Genomic DNA, 27,193 nt, shown 5'->3' with positions numbered 1-27,193 from the left:
TAGAAGTACCACCCCCTAGCCAGTTATTCCCCATTTCGCAACTGTGCACTTGAGTTTGCCTTCCCCAGTGTAGCACTTTGCACTTCTCTTTATTGAATGTCATCTTGTTGATTTCAGACCAATTCTCCAATTTGTCGAGCTCATTTTGAATTCTAATCCTGTCCTCCGAAGTGTTTGCAACCCCTCCCAGCTTGGCGTCATCTGCAGATTTTATAAGCATACTCTCTACTCCATTATCGAAGTCATTTATGGAAATGTTGATTAGTACCAGAACCAGGACTGATGTGTGGGACCCCACTAGACTTGTCCTCCCAGTTTGAGAGCGAACCATTGGTAACTACTCCTTGAGTACGGTCTTTCAACCAGTTGTGCACCCACTTTATAGTCATTTCATCTAGACCACGCTGCCGTGGTTGGCTATGTTCACAGGCAGTCAGAGAATGGCAGTTCTGAAAAGCAGATTTATTTTTTCACAGCTCTCTCTGGCCTTTTTTTAATCAGGGGGCGCTTCCCCTCTAGCAATATGTTGAAATGCAAACCCAGGCTCTGGATTTCTGCCTGGTTTGATTGCAATGAAGATGTCACATTTATTTCAGCAGATGTTAGTGCAGCTGACTGTGCTGGGTGGAATTTCCCATCTCAAGGCTGCTGGAGCAGGCACAGCCTTGCATTGCTGCCACCTCCTGGCACTGACTTTTCACACAAAGCTTATCCCTGAGCTTTAGGTCCTGGCAGCGCAGCCCTGCCCTGTAGTTGCTGGCTTAAGGTGATAGGTCTGAGTCCTGCTGCGATGCCAAGATCAAGGTGTTCAGACGCCCTGGGGATGGGCCTGGTAGAACGACCTTAACAGAACAGAACAGGTACCAGGAAGTCCCCCTGAAAGTAACATATATTAGATAGGCAAAAAACACAGGGGCACACTCTTAATTTGCACTTCATTTGAAACCATAGAATGATAGAATCTCAGGGTTGGAAGGGACCTCAAGAGGTCATCTAGTCCAACCCCCTGCTCAAAGCAGGACCCATCCCCAACTAAATCATCCCAGCCAGGGCTTTGTAAGTTAGGAGTCCACATACCTTTGTGGGTCTGGGCCTAAAGCCCTATATGGGTGCTAAGTGCAGAACCGTGCCCTCTGATCCATCTCCTAGTGTCTGGCCCAGTCTAGTTTTAAAAGTCCCATGAGATGGGTCTTCCCCTGTTTTCTTGTAGGGAGGCTATTCCATGGCGATTTCACTGTCAGGAAGTTTAACTTGATATTCAGCTTTTTTTGCCTTCTCTTAATTTCACCCCATTGCTCCTCGTTATACCTCCAGGAACCATGCTAAATAATTCCTTTCCTTCCTAGGAGCGAACAGAGTCTTTCCTGTCAGATCACATGCTCTCCCAGCTGTCACCTAACCGGGGAGATATTTTTCCTTTGCCTGGGATCTGAGCAGCCACTGGTCTGTGGGGTTTCCCCCTCTCCGAACTCACCTCCTCCTCTTCTTACGTGTAGATTTCTTTTTCTTTTTCTTCCCCCGGGATGGGGGTGGTGGCGTGTACTCCTCATTGTGTGAGGGGCTTGAGAGAAAGAAGGACAATCAGTTGACCCATGTCAATCAATGTTGTTTTCATCCACTTCCCCAATTCCCAGATAGTCCTGACTGAAGGACGTTTTCCAAATCTTCCTGCTGTACCATGAAAAACTGGGTTTCATGGCAGATCTATAATGCACGGTAAATGCTTAATTACCATGTCATGAGCAATTTGGTCATGCTTTAAATTAACTGTCTCCTCTCAGGATTTTATATATATATATAATGAGATAGTTACTGTATGTTACTCACATGCCCGTTGATTATTTTAAAAATATTTATCGAGGTTAACAGCTCCGTGACAGATTTATAAGTTTTGTTACCCTCAGTAAATAGGTTTTAAATAATTAATTGGCATCTAATTCGCATACAATAATTATGGCAACTAGATAAATTTCTCTAAATTTAATAAGAGAGTTAACAAATTTTAAACAGCAACTGACTACAAAAACGTATTTATTGAGGTGTTATGGTAGTCTAATGAGATATAGCTCTCTTACACCATTGTTAAACCTCAGAAAAATATTTCCCTGGGTATTTTTTTTTACATTTTGGAACATACAGCACATAATCTCATTATATTTAAATTAAATGCAAATACTGTAGTTAAATGAATTTGGGGCACTTAGTTTAAAATATGACAGTTAATTTGCGGTTATCTGTTAAGCAATCCAAACATTCTTAGGAAGGGAGGAAGTGCTGTCCAGTGGGTAAAGCAAGTGATAATGAGTCAAGATTCCTGGGTTGTATTCCTGGCTCTGTCACTGACCTCCAGCGACAGCTTGGCCCAGTCACATGGAATTGGATTTTCAAATGTATTTAGTGATGATGCACACACAGCTGAGTCAACTCTGAGCACCTCTGGAAATTCCACACAGCTGGGGGCTGATTTTCAGAAGTGCTGAGCATCCCCAGAGGTCAATTGGACTTGCAGGTGTTTACGACGACTGAAAGTCAGGCGGGAGTGTGTCGCAGTTTGGGAACCCTAAAATTGAGACCTCCAAAATTAGTGGATACGTTTACTTGCATGCTTCTGTGCCTCAGTTTCCCCACTTGTAAAATGAGAGATAACACCTGTGTCAAAGGGATGTTGTGAGACTTAGTTACTATTTGGAAAGTGCTTTGAGATCCTCAGACACAGAAACCAGACTAGAATGGAATAGGAGCTAGAGAAAGGACAAGTATTATTAACAAAGTCTTGATACATGGAAACCATCAGAGCATGAAGATATTTAGAATGACAAGGCTGCAGAGGGAGGGGCAGGAGCTGTTTTGCAGCTGTCACTGATTTACATTCAGGGCTTTCACTGCACTTTACAGGGCCCAGGATAGAATCGGTCTTATCTAGGGATCGAATTACTACCAAAATAACGCTACCATAAAAAGCCAATTGTTTAGTGTTTTTAATACACTTTTTTTATAGCCCTACAAAACTAAACGTGATGCTAATGTTTTGCTCATGAGCCATGAATAACTGAAGAGCAAAGTATTTTTGGAACGTGTAAAGAAACTCTCCTTCATTGCCAGGGCTCGGTTGGTAAATGTGTAACAAGCAGAATGCCCCTCCTTCTCTGGCCCCTGAGTTATCGGCTCACTAGTTTATTTTAACATGGAGAAACGGGTCCCATCACAAATATATTACTCGGATGTGCTGGCCAGCATCAGGAGAACAGCGATCTTCTAGTTACATAGCAACCTGGATCCAGACTATCACCGCTGCAAGGGGCCAGCGTCTGCCACCCTTACTCAGGACTGAGGCCCACCCTATTCCACAACAGGAAGGAAGGCACAGCCCCATGCCTCAGGAGAGATCTGCGTTCAATTCCCAGCTGCGCCTGGATGGCCGTGGGCAAGTCAGTCAGGTCCAGAGTCTCAAAGGTATGTAGGTGTAGGGAAGCATAATCAGGAAGGTCAAAAAAGAATTTGAAGAACAGCTAGCCAAAGACTCAAAAAGTAACAGCAAAAAATGTTTTAAGTACATCAGAAGCAGGAAGCCTCCTAATCAACCAGTGGGGCCACTGGATGATCAAGATGGTAAAGGAGCACTCAAGAAAGATATGGCCATGGTAGAGAAACTAAATGAATTCTTTGCATCGGTCTTCACGGCTGAGGATGTGAGGGAGATTCCCAAACCCGAGCCATTCTTTTTAGGTGACAGATCTGAGGAACTGTCCCAGACTGAGGTGTTATTAGAGGAGGTTTTGGAACAAATTGATGAATTAAACAGTAATCAGTCACCGGGACCAGATGGTATTCCCCCAAGAGTTCTGAAGGAACTCAGATGTGAAATTGCAGAACTACTAATTGTAGTCTGTAACCTCTCATTTAAATCAGTTTCTGCACCGGGTGACTGGAGGAGAGCTAATGTGATGCCAATTTTTTAAAAAGGCTCCAGAGGTGATCCCGGCAATTACAGGCCAGTAAGCCTGACTTCAGTACCAGCAAATTGGTTGAAACTATACTAAAGAACAGAATTATCAGACACATAGATGAACATGATTTGTTTGGGAAGAGTCAACATGGTTTTTGTAAAGGGAAATCACGTCTCAACAATCTACTAGAATTCTTTGAGGGAGTCAACAAGCATGTGGACAAGGGGGATTCAGTGGATATAGTATACTTAGAGTTTCAGAAAGCCTTTGACAAGGTCCCTCACCAAAGGCTCTTAAAACAAAGTAAGCTGCCATGGGATAAGAGGGAAGGTCCTGTCATGGATGGGTAACTGGTTAAAAGATGGGAAACCAAGGATAGGAATAAATGATCAGTTTTCAGAATGGAGAGAGGTAAATAATTGTGTCCTCTAGGTGTCTGTACTGGGATCAGTACTGTTCAACATATTCATAAATTATCTGGAAAAAGAGGCAAACAGTGAGGTGGCAAAATTTGCAGATGATACAAAACTACTCAAAATAGTTAAGTCCAAAATAGACTGGGAAGAGTTACAAAGGAATCTCATAAAACTGGGTGACTGGGCAACAAAATGGCAGACGAAATTCAGTGTTGATAAATGCAAAATAATGCACACTGGAAAACATAATCCCAACTATACATATAAAATGATGGGTCTAAGTTAGCTGTTACTGCTCAAGAAAGATCTTGGAGTCACTGTAGATAGTTCTCTGAAAACATCCACTCAATGTGCAGTGACAGTCAAAAAAGTGAACAGAATGTTGGGAATCATTAGGAAAGGGATTGATAATAAAACAGAAAATATCATGTTGCCTCTATAGAAATCCATGGTGCGCCCATATCTTGAATACTGCGTGCAGATCTGGTTGCCCCATCTCAGAAAAGATATATTGGAATTGGAAAGGATACAGAAAAGGGCAACAAAAATGATTAGGGGTATGGAAGAGATTTCATATGAAGAGAGATTAATAAGACTGGGACTTTTCAGCCTGGAACAGAGATGACTAATGGGGGATATGATCGAGGTCTATAAAATCATGACTGGTGTGGAGAAAGTAAATAAGGAAGTGTTATTTACTCCTTCTCATAACACGAGAACTAGGGGTCAACAAATGAAATAAATAGGCAGTAGGTTTAAAACAAACAAAAGGAAGTACATCTTCACACAACGCAGAGTCAACCTGTGGAACTCTTTGCCAGAGGATCTTGTGAAGGCCAAGATTATACCAGGGTTCAAAAAAGAACTAGATAAGTTCATGGAGAATAGGTCCAGCAATGGCTATTAGCTAGGATGGGCAGGGATGCAAAACCATGCTCTGAAGTGTCCCTTGCCTCTCTTTGCCAGAAGCTGGGAATGGGCAACAGGGAATTGATCACTTGATGAGTGCCCTGTTCTGCCCATTCCCTTTGAAGCACCTGACACTGGCCTCTGTCAGAGACAGGATACTGGGCTGGATGGACCATTGGTTTGACCCAGAATGGCCATTCTTTCGTTCTTGGGTGTCTAAATCTCAAGCCACCTTACTACCTTTGAAGATCTGGCCTTAAACTCTCTGGGCCTCAGTTTCCCATCTGTAAAATGGAGATAATGCCCCTCTCTTCCCCACCCTTTCTTTTCTGTTTAAGTTTTGCAGGTCAGGGTCTACCTCTCACCATGTGTTTGTGATCTTTGATGGGGCTCCAGGCATTGAGATATGAATAAAATAAATAATAATAAAAATAATAACAGAGTCCTGTTTATTTCGGTGGTTCTACTTGCACAGGAAGATACCACTCAGCGTGTCTACGTATGGTACAGTCTAGGCCTAAACGACGAAAAAATTAGCAAGCCAAGGCCAGGCTAACACCACATTCTGATGGAGGGTCCAATTTACTCTTGCTTTGTCATTTTCCCAGAGCCCCAAAACCACACTAAGCACCAGGCATCTGCTAACCACCAGGTCTCTAATTACAGGATCGCTTCACCGTTCCCTGAAATGCAGCCACCTCTGTGGTGATGGGTGGCAAATGTTGAACCACGCCCAGCAACATCACACAAGTTAGAATAGCCAGTGAAGGCTGCCATGTCCCCGGCAGAGAAATTCAGCCCCTCTGTCCTTGTGACAAATTCCCTTGGGTACTGGATAACTGCAAATGGCCAGGCACACACTGCATTCCAGGCCCAGGCTTGGGGCATTTGATTTCATACCGCCCTAGAGAGAATGGCACTTGTTATTTGTTAAGTACAAAGACACAGGGGAAGACCACCCCTGCCCTGAAGAACCCGCAGCCCAAACAGACAACAGAATCCACACTGCGAGACCCAGGGGAGTCTGTTTTGTTGATGTGGGTCAGCAATTTTGGCCTGAGGGGAAGGGGACTGTCACAGGATGTGTCTGCCTTGTAGTGCTCCCTGCTGGCAACGCATGGCATCCAAAAGTAGTGGCGGGGTCAGTGGGCAGCCAGCTTTCCCAGCCTGCTGTCTGTCTCCCCTTTTATAGGGCCCAGGAGCCTTCCCTTGAGCCCAGCAGGGCAGCAGGTTCAGTCACAGGTACACTGGGCCCCACTCCCTCTGAAAGGGGCCAGTCCGGTGACAGAGACCTTTTGGAGGGAGGCTCTGATGGAGGATCTCTGAGGATGTGGTTTGGTATCCTGCCTTAGGTGCCCTTCATCCACTGTTGCATCAAAATAGAGGAACAACATGCACCACATGTCCCCGTGAGAGATCAAATCCCAGCTTCTGTTCCTAGGCCCTTTTGAGATATATCAGCTTTCCATCCCATTCCAGGAAACATTCTCCCTTTCTATTATCATTTTCCCTTTTCCAATCTATTCCCTGGACACTGGGCTTGGTGGAGGGATTCCTGATTTACACTGGTATAATGGGGAGCAGAATCAGTCCCGCTCACTAGAAACCACTGGTTCTTTTCAGCCTGGTACTGGGTCAGCACGCTGCTTTTTAGAGGCGGAGGGACAAGTTTTTTTTGCAAGATAATAACGATCATGTCCCTCTGTTGCAGATCAGAAAGGGGGATGGAATCGTATTGCATCCTCCAATTAGCATTTCAATATGTCCTCTCTTGCTTTTTCGCCTCTCAAGTAATTCAAAGCGCCAGTGGAAGATTCATTAGGAGATGTAGTACACTGCCTTCTTGGTAACAGGCTTGATGGGCCTTTTATTTGTGGTAAGGTAAAAGAAATGTTGTTTTGAGGGGGATCGCTGTCTTTCTTCAAAATCAGACATCTGTCTCTGTGCAGATGCAGAGGGACTTTTTGTCATCATCACAAGCTAATTCCCTCCTGTGCTGTATTGCCCAAATTTCTAGGCAAATAGCGCTCAGATTGGTTTTCTTCCCCAATTTTTTTGCATAAGTGTTTTCCTTTCATCTGCCCATTACATTTTCCCACATGCCAAGAGCAAACCATACACTTTCATGGCCAGCAACTTATCGGAGATAAAGGAAAATAACAAACCAAAAAAGAACAAAAGTAAGGTGTCCAGAGAGAGCACGTTGGGTCATTCTAAGATGCTGCATCACCTCTGCCTCACAACATGGCAGATGCCTCTGAAGACAGGGCAGGCTCCTTAGAAATGGAAAGCTGCAGTACGGTGATGCAGCTACACTCCATGTGTTCCCCTTCCTGATCTTTAATGGAAATTCATAGATGTGAAGGCCAGAAGGGACCATTGCATCAGCTAGTCTGACTTCCTGTACAACCCAGGCCAGAGAATATAATCAGTCCTCCTGTATCAAGCTTCATCTTGCTGGCGTTCCCCCTGTGAGGATTTTCAGAAGCCTCACAACCTCGGAGATCCTCCATCAGAGCCTCCCGCCAAATGGTCTTTCAATGGAGGGAAATCCCCGCACGAGTCATGGCATGGGCCAACCCCTAACTGCCAGGGGTTAGGAAACAACACCCGCTGTGGGCATTATTCCGAAATGGCTCCCCCATTTGACATTCCCCCTCCCCACACACTCTTTCAGAGCCCTTTGCCTCATCAGGCCCCTGGAGTCTCTCCCTCCCACTGCAGTCCTGCTGATGATGGCCTCTCTACCTGAAAGCCCACTTGCTTCACATGCCGGGCTTTGCTCTTGCTCCCCAAGCCCAGATAATTCTCACACTGACCTCAGAGTAAAAAGGCACAAAACTCCACCATCCAAAGTCAGAGGCTGTTTGCCGGGATTGGTACAGGCTCCTCCTGGAATCACTCCCCAACACCATGGGCTGGCTCTAGTGTTGGGAAGCTGAAGGCATCCCAGCTGCTCTGGTAGGTGGTTTCTGCTTTTGTGCCAATGGCCAGAGTAATGCGGGAAGGAAGGTGGTTGAAGTTCTGGGAGGAGACTGGTCCACCAAGGTCTGTACTGTGTAGCAGAGGATCCTGCCCCAGGCCCTGCCCACTTCAGGTGCCCCCGGAGAGAGATCTACCTACTGCATCAGCAGCACCACCCCCTGCCATGTCTGGCTTCACGCTGGCCATCTCCCCTTCCCATAGCAACCCACCCCAAACATGGTGGCTTGCAAGCGCTGACTTTACCACAGACCAAGATGGCATGTGGCCCCTCCCAGCTTGGTACTGTCACGGAGGTGGCATAAGCCTCACTAACTAGCCCAAGGGGGACTGATTGGCAGGGTCCCCCATTCTAGAATGACCAATGGCTTGTCCCGGATTGGCAACTCCCATGTTCCTGCACTGGAACATCTGGCTCTGGAGAGGGATGGGAATCACAAACTCAGCAGAGAAGCAGGCAAAATAACCAGTGTGATGACAGCTGCCTTGGGGACAGATTCCAGGAGGCATTCTCTGCTCCCTGAACATCAACTCTGCCAGGCAATGGGGAGGGAAATCTATCAGGAAAAAAATTAATATCTTCCCCAGTTATTAACCTGTAATATCTGGTCCCCTTGAATAAGGTCCCCTTGAAAGCTCTGGCCAGATCTTCAGTCAGGAGGGACTAACGCCCATACAGCATCCACCTTAACAACAATCCAACATAAATGATTGCTATTTTTTATGGTAACACCTAGGGACCTCAGCTGAGATTACAGCCCCATTGTAGATATATAGTGAGAGATAGAACTTACAGCCTAAACAGATAGGAGAAAGAAGTATTTCTAGCCCCATTTTACAGACTAGGGACTAATGCCCAGAAAGATTAAGTGCCCAAGGTCACCCAATAAGTCTGTAGCAGAGTTGGGAATTGATCCCAGATCCCCTGAGCCCCCAGTCCAGAGTTTCATAGAATCATAGAATCTCAGGGTTGGAAGGGACCCCTGAAGGTCATCTAGTCCAACCCCCTGCTCGAAGCAGGACCAATTCCCAGTTAAATCATCCCAGCCAGGGCTTTGTCAAGCCTGACCTTAAAAACCTCTAAGGAAGGAGATTCTACCACCTCCCTAGGTAACGCATTCCAGTGTTTCACCACCCTCTTAGTGAAAAAGTTTTTGCTAATATCCAATCTAAACCTCCCCCACTGCAACTTGAGACCATTACTCCTCGTTCTGTCATCTGCTACCTTGAGAACAGTCTAGAGCCATCCTCTTTGGAACCCCCTTTCAGGTAGTTGAAAGCAGCTATCAAATCCCCCCTCATTCTTCTCTTCTGCAGGCTAAACAATCCCAGCTCCCTCAGCCTCTCCTCATAAGTCATGTGTTCTAGACCCCTAATCATTTTTGTTGCCCTTCGCTGGACTCTCTCCAATTTATCCACATCCTTCTTGAAGTGTGGGGCCCAAAACTGGACACAGTACTCCAGATGAGGCCTCACCAATGTCGAATAGAGGGGAACGATCACGTCCCTCGATCTGCTCGCTATGCCCCTACTTATACATCCCAAAATGCCATTGGCCTTCTTGGCAACAAGGGCACACTGCTGACTCATATCCAGCTTCTCGTCCACTGTCACCCCTAGGTCCTTTTCCGCAGAACTGCTGCCTAGCCATTCGGTCCCTAGTCTGTAGCTGTGCATTGGGTTCTTCCATCCTAAGTGCTAGACCCTTCACTTATCCTTATTGAACCTCATCAGATTTCTTTTGGCCCAATCCTCCAATTTGTCTAGGTCCTTCTGTATCCTATCCCTCCCCTCCAGCATATCTACCACTCCTCCCAGTTTAGTATCATCCGCAAATTTGCTGAGAGTGCAATCCACACCATCCTCCAGATCATTTATGAAGATATTGAACAAAACCGGCCCCAGGACTGACCCGTGGGGCACTCCACTTGATACCGGCTGCCAACTAGACATGGAGCCATTGATCACTATTGATCACTAGTCACATTATCACTAGATCACATTGATCACTAGATTTAATAATTAAACATTCATCTGATCTGCTTCCATGATCTTTCATGTATATTCATGACCTAATTTATTTCAGTGGGAGCTGTGATTTCTCAGCACCTCTGAAAATACAGCTATTCGGTTCTCAGCCCTTTCCACGGCCTCTTGACAGCAAATCCAGTTTTTCAGTTCCGGTACCTCCATGGATCAGGGGGCAACAGGAGAATGAACCTTTAGCCTTCACCCCTCAGCCCCATGCAGATTCTTGTAGAGCCCTTCCTGGTTTCTGCAGATAATTTACTTTGTCTTTGATGTAGAAACTTTCTCCCTGAGTTCATCTGACTTGAATTATTTCTCTCTGATTGTCATCAAAGTCTAATTAAAAATACACTTTAGATTATTGCGCTGGTTAGCTTGAAATCTGAAGATATGAAATGTGCTTTCTCTCTCTCTCTCTCTCTCTGTGTCTCTAGCAGCTTTAACCAAACGGATTGGCTCTAATCCCAGAGATAATTTAACAGGCAGGGCATGGAAAGGCTGTTCACGTCATTTATAAACTTTTGATTAATTTTTCCCCTTTCAAGCCACCACAAGTTAAGGAAGAATTGATAATGAACCTCTGCCCTAACAAGCCCTGTGCTGTTGGTCTGTGATCTAGGCATGGGCAGAAGGGAATCTCTTATGGTAGGTCTCAACTGCTAGCACCTCCATCACCCACAGCAGAGTACTGGGATGCTGGCAGGTGGCCTGCCTTCAAACCCCCTCTAAGCTAAGGTGACCATATGTCCCGTTTTGGCTGGGACAGTCCCCTGTCCCGGCTGTCCTGACTTTTTGGGGAAAACTGTGCATTTGTGTGGACAAATGCAGTTTTGCTAAAAAAGTGGGGTGGGACTCCTAGCGGGGCATGGAGGAACGTCGTGGGAAGGCCGGTAACAAGTGGCAATGCCAGCCCCGTGCTGGAGGGAGGTCTAGGGAGAGTGTCTCGGGCCAGCTGGCCAGCCCCACACGCAGCAGGGAGAGGGAGGCCTCAGGGGCCCCCAAGCATGGGCTGGCAAGTGTGGCCTTGGGCCGCCCTGCATATGGAGGACACGGTGGGGAGGCTGGGGCCAGACGCGGGCACTGGGATGGGGAAGCTGAGCCCAGCCCTGTGTGGGTGGGAGGCAGGGACGGCTCAGGCCAGCCCCCTGGGGGTGGTCACCCTATTCCAAGACCAGTTTGAAATGGTGGCCATCCACTGCTTGGATGCACGTTCACTCAAGCGCCCGCTGCAGGCAGCCATTTTGGGAAGAGAGGGCCGGTGGCTGCCGCAGCGTCTGGGGGGCGGAGGGGCAGTGTAGCGAGTGTAGGTGGCACGGCAGAAACCCTGCTGCCGTAAGGGGAAGACTGAAGCTCCTGGGGGTGGAGGGCCTGTATGCATTCGTGGAACGGAGCCAATAAGTGCCTACACCTCAGAAGCAGGTGTGATGCCATCGCTATCACAGTGGGGTAGGAACGCCAGGTTACCGGGGTTGCCGGGGGGAGCTCTGCTGGATGAGTTAATGGAGCGACTCGACTGTCGTAGGCTCTCACAGGCCATTCAATGGAGACTGCGGCAGAGTGGGACTCCCTGCAGGGACAAACTTGCAGGGGTCCGGCAGGGGGGTTAGGAAGATGGCTAGTACACCCCTCCCACAAAACCTCACCCCACTGCATTAGCCACTGCTCCCAGGAAGGGCCTCAGCGGCTGGGCTCTTACCTGCGGGATCTGTGGTGGGCGTACTGTCTGCTGTCCTTTCCTTTCACACAGCCATTGGTGCTGGAGGCCTCCTGAGCTGTGTTTCCATTCGGCTTTTCCAAGCGTCTCTCCTCCGTTGGGCATGACAGGCAGCTCGGCGTCTCAGTGCTGGGCAACAGATCAGAGAAACAGAGCAATGAGGGGCCGTTCTCCAGGGAGGTCACCTTGTCTGAAGGACTACAGCCGTTAATGTGTGTGTTACGCTCGTGCTCAGATGCTCCACCCGAGACCAGAGCCCCCCGGTGCTAGGCGCTGTGCAAACAAACAGTGAGACAGTCCCTACCCCAAAGGATTTACAGTCGAAATGGTGAAGCAGAGGGTGGGCGAAAGGAAGGAAGTTTCCCATTTAACAGATGGGAAACGGCGGCCCAGAGAGATGAAGAGAGTTGCAAAGAGTCATCCATTGGCTTTCAGGCCGGAAGGGGAGGCCTCTGCTCCCAAGCTCTGTCAGCAAGGTGGGTAGAAGGAGAGCCCTGTGGGAAAGAGGCGGATACGGGCTCTGGGTGGACTGGTGTTTGGTACAGATTCATACACATGTAGAGCCTGGGGTGGCGGAACCGGGTGGTGGAGGGGGCTAGCGCCCCTGCAATGGACATACTGGTGAGAGGTAGATCTAGGTTTCTGTCCCCCCACTTGTTTTTCACCCCCACGGTATCTCACAGAGGAGAGAACCAGAACCGGAGGGGATGAGCAGCCACGGCGGCAATAACATCAGACCAGCTACCAAGACGCAGGATGGATTCCCCGGCCCATCGTGGTCCAACCTTTCAGCCACTGTGGATCCTGATGGAGACACTGGAGCCAGGAGTATGAGTGTCAGCCACCAAGGTGGGGTGGGGACGGGACAGGGCACCAGCCACCGAGGTGGGTGGGCGGGGACAGGGCACCAGCCACCAAGGAGCTGCTGTAGTAGAAGCAGTAGGAACTACTGGGAAGCCCATCCCCAGCCTGGAGATGGCTCCCCAGCTTCCCGCCCTTCAGAGGGAGCTTCCACCCGGCCCACCTAAAGCTCTGGATGTGAGAAATAACAGCGAGCAGAACGGGAGGCGACGGCTCTGGGATTACACACAGCTCTCAGGACACCGTCACCTCCCATTCAAGCCACGCGAGGCTTAGGTGGAGAGAATTCCGTTCCCAGGCCCTTGTGTGTCACAGGAAACAACCAACGTTCAAACGAGACTCGAGAAAACACTTGTCTGAAGTCTGGCTCCAGCGCGACGCCGACCCGTTTCCATCTGCTTTCACGTCAGAGCTGCCACAAGCATTGAGAGACCGAGGCTGGGAGACTGCAGCCTGGAGATGGCTCATTTAACGGGTAAAACAGGAAGGAAAACAGCCGGCAGGAGAAGGGAAAAGCAGGTCCGAACAACAACACCCTCTAATGCAGTAGGCACCAAACCCCTCAGCAATATGGAGAGTGATCCCAGCAGGCAGGCTGTGCTCTCTCACTCCAGTTGCTCCTGGCTCTGAGCTCTGCTGGCCAACCTGCCGTACTGCACTATCCGTGTTCCCACTCCGAAGGCTGGCACTGCCCTTGTGCGGCTTGGCTGGCACCCCCCCTTCCCTACCCAGCTGGCATGTCTGAGGGCAGCAGTGTGGCCAGCACAGCCCCCCGGCCCTGACAGACCCAAAGAGACTCCCTGAATGAAGCAGGACACAAGTAGCAAGGGAAGGGGGTAGGCAAGGGAGAGTCCAGGCTGTGGTCCTACCATGAGCACCAGCGATGGACTGATTTTCCTAAAATGCCATCAGCGTCAACTCCTCATTCCAGGCAAAAGCTTCCGTTTAACCTTCCAGGAAGGGGCTGCTCTTTTTCTGCAGAGATGTCTTGCAGGCACATATTCCTGGAGGGGTTGGTCAGGGTGCAAGAGGAAGCCAAGTCTCCTTGAAGTTATGAGCTTTCCTGTCAGCTTCAAGGGGCTTTGGGTCAGCCCTTGAGGTGGCAGTGGTGTAGCAGGCTGGCTGGGGCACTGGGATGAGGGGTGGGTGGAGCGATGGTTGGGGGCAATTCAGTGACAATAGAAAATGTAACCATGACACTGACAGGCCAGATGCCAGCTCTTGCCCAGGCTGTAGGCATGAGCTAAGAACGGACAGCCTCGTAGCTGGAGACCAGACCAGGTCACCTGTGTGTTAGCTTTGCTCCAAATAGGTATTAGTCTTACAATACTGCATTTACTGTTTAGACTCTAAGAACTGCTGCATACGTGACTCTCACTTATATACATATATAGGTTAGAAGGTGATAGTTAGTGTTAGTTCTGGAACTGTAAACCGCCTAGTCAGGAGCAAAGCATTACCCAGTGTGAAATATCAGTTTGCCACAGCATGTGTTATCTCCTCCCCAACAAAAGAAGGCCAATAGACACCAGACAAACCATTGGGGAACATAAGAGGACAAAAGACTTTGTTGATTGTTCTACCCCCACCCCCCACCCGCTGCCCACCCATGAAGAGGAGACATGCATGTGAACTTGTCCCATCATCTTGAACTCTGGGGGAACGGATGAAATCCCTGACAAGAAGAAACTGCGTCTTTTTGGCTGTTTGAACTCTGAATGGCCAGAGACTCTAAACTGAAGCCAGAGATCCCTGGGGGCTGCCTCCTGGGTCTGTCCTGAAAGACACTTGGAATTGACATATCACTACACTTCTGTCACTCTTAGGATTTAAGAACATAAGAATGGCCCTACTGGGTCAGACCAAAGGTCCATCTAGCCCAGTATCCCGTCTTCCGACAGTGGCCAGTGCCAGGTGCCCCAAAGGGAATGAACAGAACAGGTAAACATCAAGTGATCCATCCCCTGTCGCTCATTCCCAGCTTCTGGCAAACAGAGGCTAGAGCATTTAGATGGTAACTCATTGGCGTGTGTATGTTTGCTTGCGTTAACCTGAAAATAACTCTTTTATTCCGTTTTCCTAGTTAATAAACCTCTAGACAATTTATTACAGGATTGGCTACTGCTGTTGTCCTTGGTGTAAGATCCAGGGTCCCAACTGAGCTGCAGGTAAGTGACTGGTCTCTTGCGACTGGAAGCAGCCTGAATGTGGTGTGATTTTTGGTGCAAGTGCCCATTTATCACTAAGCCCAGTTTGTCTGGGTGGCAAGATAGACATGGCCTTAGGCTCTCCAGTCTACACGAGAGAGCTTACAGCGGCAAGGCTGAACTGATGCAGCTGCACCGCCGTAAGATCTCTCGTGTAGCCACTCTCTCCCCTCGAGATACTTAAACCACCCCCAGCAAGGGGCGGTGGCGATGTCAGTGGGAGAAGCTCTGCCACTGACATAATGCCAGTGAAACTCGTGTCGCTCAGGGGTATTCGGCATAAGTTTTGCTGACAAAAGTAGTAAAGACATGGCCAAAGGGGACGGCCTGAGACTCCACGGTAAGACTGTTCCAGTGATCCAGGAGTTCCCATTTGTTACTGGCTTGGTGAAATCGAATCCTAGACCATACCGTTTGGGGTGTCTGTGCTGTCTTTGACAGCCTGCCCTGAGGCAGGTGCTCATGGTTGGGAGCCACTCCACACAGCAGGACAGCAACCAATCACCTGTTGACATTTTTCTTACATCGATCATCTACCTTGTCGAGACCGTGCCCCTTCTTCTGTGTCTGTCCGGCGTCTCACACCATGGGGGCAGGGCGGATGTTAATGGCTAATATGCGTAAGAATAATGGATGCATTACCAAAGCCATATTACTGCAGTAGGCAACGATCAGTGGCCTGGCTGACTGTCAGCAGACGGACCAAGCAGCCAACGGAAGCAAAGATGGGACCTCCAGCTGGAGATGAGACACAGTTTAGGGTAGCTTGCATGGCCACTGTGCAATGCCATCCCTGCACAATAAGAATCAGGAGATTTCAGCACTGGGGCTTTCAAGATAGCACCCCATGGGTGGCATTAATTATTACAGAAAGAATGATCAGTTGATGAGATATTTACATGTCTTCTACTCCCAATTCCTAGTACTTCAGGACAATAGATATTGTAACCAAACAAGAGGAAGTTCTTCTGCATGTAACCAAGCTGCACATAGAAAAAACTCAGCCCCTGGTCTGTTTACATGCAAGTTAACCTGCTGTAAACTGATGCACCGTTCTTCGCCATCAGGCGTTCAAAGAACAACCATTCTTCTAATCCAGGGCAGGAAGCTGCCCCAGGCAGCAGGATGCCAGTAAAAATCAAGGGTGAGTAGATGACCCACAGCTCATTGCTCTCCCAATTGGCTTGGGCGATTCAATGTTTCTAATACCTGCTTAATCAAAAGAGGTGGCTGCTGCTTGGGCCGTAGGTGGGCAAGAGCAGGGAACATGGCTTGCCACGTCCCCGCCAGATAAGAAACAAAACAAAGGAAAAAGCAAATATTCTACTGCGTTAATTTAAATAGCTCCTGCGTGTCCTGGATCCTTAATGAAATCTTTACATCTTGGATTCAGACAAGACACAGTCAGACAGTTCTTAGGGCCTGCCAGCAACCTGGAATTTACAATTTACATTTGACACAAACCATAACTGACCATAGGCCATGGCTTTCCCTTCCCACCCCCGCCTCGCGTTGCTTTGTGAGTAGACAGCTCCTCACCACTGCGTTAGCAAATGGAGTCACAGCCAGTCTTTACGCTCCCAGATTTATTTTGACCCCACTGAACCACGGCTGAACTCAGAACATGGCACACATGCGAGCGTGTCGTTAAAATGTATGCACAGGAGGAGTGGAGTGGAATCAAGAAGAATGGCGGAGGTGATGGTACCTTATCAATGCTGCCAAAAACGAAGTCTTTCAAATCTATCCCAACTGGCATCTACACAGAGCATCCTAAAAGGACACACCGTCAGTTGCTGTAGTTTCCGTTAAAAAATGCAGCTGGCTGTGAAGTTCTCACCAGCTGGCAGAGAAAGTCTTTTGCAGTCTAAACCCCAAACCAAAAGAACTACTATTTGGTTACCAAGAACTTTTAAAGCCCACGTGTAGGTAGGACCTACACTGAAACAGGACTTTGTGATCAGCTCCGCACTAGCTGAAACTTAAGTGATGGATTAGGTGAAACTTACTTGGTTTTAAGCCTCAGAGGGGTAGCCACGTTAGTCTGGATCGGTAAAAGCAGCAAAGAGTCCTGTGGCACCTTATGGGATAACCGACGTATTGGAGCTTGAGCTTTCGCGGGTGAATCCCCACTTCGCCGGAAGCTCATGCTCCAGTGCATCTGTTAGTCTACAAGGTGCCACAGGGCTCTTGCCGCTTTTACTTGGTTTTGTATTTTGTTAAAGACCCCAGAATGGGGGCAGGTGGGTGACCCTGGGTGATTTCAGGCTGAGTTTCAGGGGAACCTGGCCTCTGACTGGTCTGGGCTGGAACCTATATGAAACTCAGTGGTTGGTTTCAACCCTAGCAAATGGGGCACGGAGACTTGAGATCCAAAGCCACTGAGCTCCTTGTGAACCAAGCACACTGCACTCAGTTAACCTGTGGGAGCAGAGGGCAGATGCAGCCTGTGTCTGCAGGGACAGCCAGGGCCCAGACGGATGAAAACCAGAGTGAGAGCAGTGAAGCCATGTCGGACTCAGGGCCATAAAAAGCAGCCGGGTTTGGTTTGGGGGAGTACAAGGGGGTTCTGTCATCCCCCAAACAGCAACACTCCTAAGGAAAGACAATATGTTTTCAGGCCCGTAAGATGTTTATTTCAAAGCCTGGAAAGAAGAAGAGAGAGAGCAGTAAGCCACAGCGGGAAGGGTCGCCATAAACTCTGTTTCCTTGGTGTCACCTGCAGCGTTACTCAAATAAATAAAACCAGCTTATAAACTTTCCATCCTGACCTGGATCTGGATCTGGGGGATGTGACTGGGGAAGTCGACAGGAAGTTTGGCTATAGGGGAGTGTGGTGGTAAAAGGGCGGCTCTGCAATGGGATGGGAGCAATGCTGATGGTCCTCTCACGCCATACTGGCCTGGCTGCTATGGCTCAGGGCGGGGTGAGCAGCGGGGTGATGGGGATGTGGAACAGCTCTCAGAGACACTAGCCTCCCATCGCACATTACTGACCCCGAATGCCCATTGCAGTCAATGGAAAGACTCACCTTGACTTCAGTGGGGTTTGCACCAGGCCTTATACCAGCACCCCATCAGACTAGAGGGGTTGAATTTCTGAGGCCTAGAAATAGTTACAGGCAGTGAGAGCTACCTCCTGCCCCACCCCCTCTGGGACCAGCCCCATCTCGCTATCTCAGGCGTGTGGCGGGGAGGCAGTTCTGTAGAAGCTGGAGGGAAGGCAACATCCCGCCAGGGCTTTGGAAGGGAGCCACTTGCAATAGCCCCTGCTGCTCCCGTGTGTTCCTGCTCCTGGAGGGGCAATGGATCTGCAGGGATTGGTGTGGCTGAGCGGGGATTTACATGGAAGATGATGGAGCAGGAGGAAGGAGGAGTTGTAAGTGCAATGCACTGCGGAATGATCTTACAATACACCCGAGTCACTAGAGCCCATGGGCTGTTTGCCCCGCGGCCCCACCAGAGCACATGAAGGAGGGGAAAATGAGAATTTGCTGTTCCCATCCACGTCTGGTAGTCTGACCGGTAGGGCATTCCCCACCAGGGAAAAGACAGCCCAGGGTGTCGCACATGGAGGGGACATGAGAATGGGGGCAGGGGGTACATCACACACACAGCCCTACCCTTCCTTGACTCACAGAGCTAGCTGAAGGATCCAGGGGGAGTTTGAAGTCTGACATCAGCACACACTGCTGCCAACCCTTGTGATTTTATCATGAGTCTCATGGTGTTTTCCTTAAAGCCCCAGCTCCCGGAGGCATGTGATCAGGTAAGAAGCTCAGTTTTCATTTAAAAAAAAGAAGTTTCTAGTCTTCGTAGCTGCAGAGCAATGCTGGAAAACAGGACCTAAGTGTTCCCTAAAGGCTCAGCAAACAGAGGCCCAAGGAAAAGAACCATTTTTAAAAAAATTGTTATTTGGACACCAGTCTCGTGATTTGGGGGGCTCAGATTCATGAGTTGTGCACACTTGGGGTTTGATGTACTGGTGCTGTCCCTTTAAAAATCCAGCCCCTCCCTCCCACGCGCTCTCTTACTTGCTGCCTTCAGCAGAGAGTTGGTTTGGAAGCTGTGAGGACAAGGCCTCTAAATCAAATCAATGCCTCCAGCAGGAGAGAGGCAGAGTGGGAGGAGGCGGAGAGGCTGGCTCGTTCCCTGCTCCCAGCCTGGCACTTGCTGGGAGTTCGAACACTCGTCCCAGACAGGGGAAGAAAAGGAAGTAAAGAACAGAGCAGAGCAATACAATTCAGTTGCCGACAGCCGCTACCCCACACGGTGTTGGAACGCAACCCAAAAACTATATACTGAACCAAGTCAGCCTTTCCTAGACGCTTTTAGAATTCAGGGGTTTGCTCTGCGTCAAATTGCTCAACTGCCAGCGGCACGTTTGACAGGCCTGTGTCATTTCACAACATGGGGGAGGGCTCGAAAAGGCCAGTTGAAAGCAACAACCCCCCAAGCAGGATACAAAGGGGAAGGAAAAGCGGGAAGGGGGATGAAAGGGCCAGGAAGAATTTAGGGCACTGCCACCCAAGCATTAAGTGGTGATATCATGGGAAGAAGGGGTGTGTGGCAGGGAAGCCCTGAAAACGTGTCCGTCTGTCCAATAGATGGCTGACCTTCCTGCCTGTCTATGAGACCCAGCTGAAATCTTTTCATCCGAGGGCTTTTTTCCAACCCAAAAAGTGTGTCTTTACAAATGATCTGAATGTTTTTGTGGGAAACGTTTAGATTATTTGAATTCTTCCCAATTCTTCATTGAAACAAAATGTCCAATCATTCTAATTTGATATGAAACATTTTCTGGCCTTTTTTGGGGGGGAGGTGTCCTCCCCCAACTCTTTTTCTTCCTTCTTTCCTTAGGGAGAAAAGTTCAGCGGGGAGAAAACCTCACAGTTTCCATTTTGATTCAATGAATTTTTTTTTACAAGTATCCAGTTAAAGAAAAAATTTTTTTTTACAAATTCACCTGGAAACTAATCACCAACTTTCAGCCAGCCCTACGATCTCCATAATCTTTAAATATACAAGGGAAGGGGAGCCTATATATATATATATATATATATATATATAGAGAGAGAGAGAGAGAGAGAGAGAGAGAGCACGTGCACATTGTAGTAGTGCACATTGATGTAGTGCACATTGGGTAGTGCACATTGATGGTGTTTAATGGATTATAATATCAGGGAACATAGGACTTGCTGAACTGGGGCAGACATAGAGCCCATCTAGTCCAGTGTCCTCTCTCTGACAGCAGCTAGCACCAGATGCCTCAGAGGAAGGTGTAGGAGCCCCACAGTAGATGAGATGAGATAGTCTGCTGTCCATATTAGGTCTGATCCTGATCTCAGGGTCTCTCGAACAGGGTCTGTCCCCAGGTTTTCAGAACTCCTTCTCTGGGGGGAGAAGAGCCTGACTGTGCTGAGAAATGACACTGGGAAGGAGAAGAACCTAGACGAAACCTCTGTGCTCTCCTGGAATGACCTCTGACGGAAGGAGCCAAGCTGGGTGATGTGCACACCCTGCATGGGGCTGGGTGAGCACTCCTGGCTCCATGTTGTATGGTAACGGTAGCATTATGTTCAGCTTGTCAAAAGAAGATCAAGAGGTGACTTGATCAAGGTGAGTAAGTACCTTCACAGAGAGAAAATCCCAGGTACTAAAGGGCTCTTTAACCTAGTGGAGAAAGGCAGAGCAAGAACCAATGGCTGGAAGTTAAAGCCAGACAAATTCAAACTAGAAACACATTTTTAACAGGGAGGGTGATGAACCACTGGAGCAAACTGCCAAGGGAAGCGGTGATTTTCTCCATCTCTTTCAGATCAAACCTGGATGCCTTTATGGAAGGTATGTTTAGCCAAAGACAAGTTCCTGGGTCCAATACAGGGGTAACGGTGAAATTCTCTGGCTTGTGTTATATAGGATGATCACATTGTCCTGGCTGGCCTTCAGATCTACTCACCTACTTGCAATAAAGCTCTAGGTCTCTTCCGAGCCTCAACATCAACTACCAGTGAAGATACAGGGATAATTGCTAAATTTGCTCAAAATAATTAGCTTATGACCTTTCCTGAGCCCCTTTTAAAAACATGCTGCCTGCCTTTGAGGCTCAATCATTAGGATCAATTACCAATTTTCCATAATTCGTGACCTGTGGAAACCCTCTCTGGATGGATTAGTTAATTGACAGTATGCGGGAGAACTTACTGATAGTTTTGCATGTCCCCAAACATGCATCTGGCAGGGTCCATTTGTACACGAGGCTTATGCGAACCAAGGAAGTGGGCTTGAACAGGCGTCTCGGCCCATCATTGTGCAGGAACTGTTCTTTAGTGCATTGTCAGTACAAAAGGGTCTCCAGTTGGCATGACGATACATAGCTCAGCTGCTGTACTGTGAGGGGTCTGGAGCGTCTTTTCTCAGGTCATGGGGAGCAGGAATCTTAGTACCGAAGCTCCGGTTGAGACTAATGGGGTTTTGTTTTGTTTTGTTTCCAGGGGTTAATTCTTACTTGGCCTTGAGGCAGCCAAGAACTACTGTCTTGGAACAAGCTATGCAATATTTCCTCTGGGCTTGGGAGTAATTATTGATGGAAATAATTATCCTCCAATCCCATCAAAGGCTGACTTAATTTCAACCAGTCTCTTCTGATGAACACTGGATAGCCTCTAAAGCACTAAACTGGCTGGTAATCCCTTTGGATTGAGCTCTGGAGATGTCAATTTAATTTTTTTTTTTTGTGATGGTCTGTTAGTCTCATCTCTGTGATGTAAAAGCAGGTTCAATTTTACATGAAAGCTTAATCTTACTGGAGAGGATTACCACAAGACTTCTCCTCTTCTCCTCAGAAACAAAATCAAGGAGAAAACACCACACAGCCAACCGTCAGAGATCGTGCTACAGTCACACAGCCGTTCAAGGGAAAATGGGGAATAAATAGATCCAGTTGACTGTGGCCTTCCCGGCACCGTGGGTGGCATAGCGTGGATCGCTCGCAACAAGGAGATGGCACGGCTGTTCGCATAACCAAGTAATGCACTGGGCAGTTTCATGTACGGCAGTCAGGATTCCATTCGGATGTTAGCAGCAGGCACCATGCAGCCAGAGGGTCGGAGAAGAACGCAGTGCTCCGGGAGTTGGGTTCAAAGCAAAAGCAAGCTCCGATGGATTTGAAACAAGCCACCCTCCCTGCAGTTATTATGCTCTGCATTACAGATGTGCCCCAACCACAGCCGGGGACCCGCTCTGCCAGGTACCATTCAGACACATAGCATGAGACAACCCCTGTCCTGGGGAGCTTGCAGGCTCCGAGACAAGACGGACAAAAGGTGGGAGGGAAAATGGAAGCACAGAGAGGTGCCCAGAGTTACACAGCAGACTGGCCGTAAAGCTGGGCACAGAGTCCCCCGTGAGTACATTGCTGGACCGCCCTGCTCTGGCAGCAGCAGAAAACTGCCCTGTGGTACAAGGAGCAGCCCGACCTCAGGCCCTTTGAGTGTAACTTAATGGGAAGCCTCATTTGCACAGTGGACTTTTCCCTCCCGTGCTGGGAGCGTCATGAACAGCCAAACCCATCTGACCTGATTACATGCCCAAGGTACTATAATCGGAGCGACGCCGGGCTCAGCACTATAGAACTGGCCACCTGCCTCATCTCCTGTGGCTAGAGAGGTGGCGTTAGTCCAAGTCAGGGAGGGTTGGGTTACTGGGGTTTAAGCCACATTGGGGGTCTGATCCTGAAAGGTGCTGAGCACTTCCGTGCGGTGCTCGTTTCTTTCAACGCCATTTACCTTCACTGGGAACTGAGGGCACTCAGCACCTTACAGGATCGGTTGATTTTCTATTTCTGACCCTAGACTCCTGCCCAGGTTACAGAACATTCAGAGCTGCTTGGTGCCCTCTGCCTGCCTGCCTTGGTCCTTGTTCTTTGCTTACGCCTATCCCCCACAGGTCATGTATCAGGGTGGGCGGAATGGCCCACCATCCTTCTTCCCCTTCCCCCGCAACATTTCCAGCCTCCAAACACACCAGGAGTAACATCACCACCGCCTAAGTCATTGCTAACCCTAGTCGCTTGCACGCCTTAGCAGCACAGCGAGCAGAACCTGTTAGCTGGCTAGCAGACGGAGCTGTGGCTGGTTGGCATGGGAGTTTCTCCATTTCTATTTGGCATTTTTTTCTCTGATGCACAAACAATCTATCAACCAACCTCTCTACAGAAACCAGTGCTCATTACGTAGCCACAGCAGGCCAGTGGGTCTTGGGTCACCTGTTTGCACCACAGTAGCCTGCATACAGCCAGCAACTGATTTCACCAAGGCCTTCCACGGATACAAAATGTCCAGCACGCAACCCTTTACCCCGGCCCATTTAGAAACCCGCCTTTGGTAAAGTACTTCTAACCCAGAATGTTTAAACCGCACTTTCAATGTCCCCATCCTACCAGTAGGTGGAGCCAGTCAGGTGGGGAAAACTATAATTCAAAGCTAGCCAAGGTTCATTCCATTTCATAATTAAAAATATCTAATACCAGCCATTTCACAGCCCCAAATTTGAATTTTTGTCATCCAAATGTGGCATTTGCTATGGTTTTTCCTACGGTAGTATCTTTGGCAGAACAAAACACTTGAAATAGGAGCACTTTAGCATGCAAGTGACCCATAGGCATTAAAATACATTCCTAAATTGGAGCAAAAAAAGCATGAAACTTCAGAACTATTTGGTGATATTGTGTGTGTGTGTGTGTGAGTGTGAGAGAGAGAGAGAGAGAGAGAGATGACCAATTTTATGAAAAACTAACTGCAAAATTTCAGTGCTTTTGAAGCTGAGGCTCAAATATTTTGCACAACCCTGACACTCATAGCAAAAGAGTGGCCAGGAAAACAGATCACATGGGGGCAGACAGTTCAGTGCTAATGCTGGAGGAAGAGACAGACCAGCTGAATCAAGCGGCCTTATGTCTGTTTTAGATATTGAAAACACAAATCCAACCCAAGCGGTGTGGGTGACCCGGCTGATCTCCAAAGGCCAATAACGAATAAGTCAAAACTCCCCGAAAGAGACTAGCACGCTATTGCAGTGTGAGTTGCTATGGTGCTGGGTGCTATAGGAATGGGCCAGCCAGACAGGAGATGCATGTGGGAAATGATCGAGTCTGACAGATGCCTATGGGAAGGGCTCCCGCTAGACCCAGCAGGGGACAGTTCACAGGCAGCTACTCTGCAAGCTCTTGGTTTGGGGTTAATGGTCCAGCTGGAGCCTGACACTGATCAGTAATATTTTTCCCCACTAGTGGGTGGGTCCCCCCAGCCCATTAGTACCCTACTCTATATCCATCCTGCAGTGAGCAACATGGGGAGCCTGTCAATTAATTGCCCCCTTGTATCTCCAGTCCCTCCTCTGCCTTCACTCCTTGGGATGCCCAATAAGCTGCTGCACCTTGAAGGAGAAGCATCTGTCATCCCATGGCGATGGGGGGGTGGGGGGCGGCAGGGAGTTCCACCGAAGTAGCAGTTTCTAAATGTCAGTGCCGGCTGAGCGCTTTAGCTTCTGCATGAAATGGCAGAGCATTGATCCTGATTAATGCCTTCCCGCTCTCCTCCACTGTGGTGTGCAGCTACCTTTTAAAAGCCAGGCCCATTACCCTGGGATTGTGGGTTTATTGAAGCCTTTTATCTTTATTAGGGCGTCAGCCTGCCTCTCTCCTTTTGCACACACGGTTCTGCCCACGCTGGCTCCCTGATGGGCTTTCGCAGCAGGGACCGTGGAGATTCAAGTAGCTCTATTCCTTCAGCTGTGACGTGCCGTGGCCTCCTTTGCTCTATCATGGAGGAGTAAAAGTATAAACACAGATGACAACTGCTAGAGGAGCTCAACATGTCAGCAGCCTCCGGGATCGCTGCAGCCAAGCAAACCGTGCCGCACAGACAGATGGGCTTGATCTGTGGAGAGAGAAAGCCTGCCAGACATTCCCAGGTACATCCACACTCTTCAGTGTGATCCTTGATGGTACCTTCACTTGGATGGACGTTACAATTCACCGGCAGAGGGGGAAATCAATCACAGGCTCAGGGAGGCTAGACGGAGTCTGACACTGCATCACTTAATTTCAGCTCAGCTGTCCTTGCCATACACAGCAGTGGAGAGAGTGGCTAACAGTAGACAAGGGGTTCCTAGCTAGAACAGAACTTCAGACAGGTTTTTTTTTTGGAGGGGGGGCAGGGGTTGGTGCCATCCCTACACTTTGAGCCTTGTTTATATGCTAAGTTCCACCCACCCATTTAGATTTAAATCAGTTAAAAACCTATTTTGTTACAATCAGTACAAAAGCCTGTGTGGACACTCTGGATAAGCCTGGTTTAAAATCAATGTCAGAGTGTCCATCCAGGGGCGTGCCCCAGCTTAACTAAGGCAGTTTAAGATCATGAAAGTGCTGCAGCTCTGAATACAGACAATGCCGAGGGCCTGACTGCTAGAACGGCTGAGTCGCTCAGCTCTAGCTGAAGCCCATGGGAGCTGCAGAGGATCCACACCAGTATCAGGCCTCTGATGTCCTGCATTCGCATACAGGATGCGGAGGCTCTGTCTAGGAGCCTGTCTTGGAAAGTTGGATCCACCAATCCGGGCGGTTTCTACTGTTAAATTCAATTTGCTTCACTTCTGGCTTGGGACACAAGTGAACCAAATCTGGCCATCTGAGGCTAGTCTCCGGTGGGTATGTATCCACACCTCAACCCCTGGCCCTGCGGCCTGGCCCGCTGTGGTACCTCCATCTGCCAGTATATATGCAGAGAGCCAAGGACTAGGGCAGGAGGGCAGGGGTGCAGAGAAGTTGTTTCACGGTAGGCATGAGATGCCTCGGTGTAGCTGCTGTGATAACAAATCCTGCCCTGTGCTATGCTTTGCTCTTACCCAGAGTCCGTGCTTTGTCTAGGGTTGTGTGCAACACAACACAGGTCAACAATGATAGATGAGCACAAATGTGTCCCATGCCTAGGTTAGTTCATAGCGCTTGAGGGAAGGTGTCCCATGCATTAAAGCAGAAGGAACGGATTTCATGGGAAGAGGGCGAGGCTGTGGCATGCAAAGGGAAAAAGTATGGCCTAGTGGTTAGAACACACACTTGGGAGTCAGAGGGTTCCAGTCCCAGCGCTACCATAGCCTGACTGTGTAATTTGGGGCAAGTCATTTAAACTCTCCCTAAAGTCCTTCAAAGATGCCTAAACATTTACTGCCCTACACTGGGAAATCTTTGCTGAATGTGCCCTCTGAATGCCACATTGGCTCATGACAGATTGCTTTCCTTTGAGCTTCTGCCCCTCACCTAAGAGCTGCAAGAGTGTGTCCATCTCATTAGATTTGTTTTGCCATGTGGATTGGGCTATAGCTATTTAAAACGTAGAGGCGGATTCCGCAATCCTTGCGCTGAGTAGCTCTTTGATCATTAGCTCCCAAAAGTCAATGGTGCTACTGGTGGGATCAAGTGCTACTCAAGTGAGTATGGGTGGCAAAATTGGATCCTATAAGCTCCTGTTGGTTTCTGTGGGCTCCACGGTGAGAATGGGAATGGAAGAGGGGATCTTATTCTCATTGACTCTAAGGCCCGTTTACACAGAGTGATGTAGAGCAGCCTTAGAGTCAATGAGAATAAGGCCCAAAGCTACAGCCAGGCCAGCGTTTGCTGCTTCACGAGGCCGAGACACTCAGCGAGGACTTGCAAGTGATCCCTGCTTCTCTATCACAGGATATTGTGTTCAGAGCAGTAGCTGTGTGACATGGTACCGTGCCCTGCAATATGTCACCGGGTAATGCAGACAGTAACGCGTGCTGCCCCCGGGCACTTTCAGGACCTGGCTTTTTCGAGCAGTGCGATAATATTCTCCCCTTGATGAAATACGGGTGCTGGAGCTATTGCTCTGTATTTGAAGGCCCAGCACAGGGGCCTTTCCAGCTGATGGGTCTCACTGATTGGCAGGGGTGCTGAACAGCGATCATTGTCCCCCCCAGTGAGGGGCTGAGATTTTGCACTCCTCAGTCTAAACCGAGTTCCCCTGGTGTCTCTCTGGAGGAGGGGTGGTTTCCTACTGCAAGGGCTCATCAATCATCATTTTTCACTGCAGTAAGTCCGCTCCTG

The 27,193-nt window shown here is 48.8% G+C and overlaps 1 protein-coding gene across 2 annotated transcripts in view; it reads right to left on the bottom strand.

Moving 5' to 3' along the window:
- Positions 1 to 27,193, bottom strand: part of SRRM4 (serine/arginine repetitive matrix 4) — a 148,528-nt gene that overhangs the window by 40,415 nt on the left and 80,920 nt on the right. For both annotated transcript variants that reach the window (XM_075120209.1, XM_075120210.1), the window contains exons 2-3: positions 11,979 to 12,125; positions 1,475 to 1,561 (exon numbers count right to left, since the gene is read on the bottom strand). In XM_075120209.1, the coding sequence (XP_074976310.1) occupies positions 1,475 to 1,561; positions 11,979 to 12,125 (234 nt within the window). The remainder of the gene's footprint in view (positions 1 to 1,474; positions 1,562 to 11,978; positions 12,126 to 27,193) is intronic.

The sequence above is a fragment of the Caretta caretta genome, chromosome 15, assembly GCF_965140235.1.
Source record: "Caretta caretta isolate rCarCar2 chromosome 15, rCarCar1.hap1, whole genome shotgun sequence".
NCBI classification, from domain to species: Eukaryota; Metazoa; Chordata; order Testudines; family Cheloniidae; genus Caretta; species Caretta caretta.
This window is presented reverse-complemented; position numbering and strand designations above follow the sequence as displayed.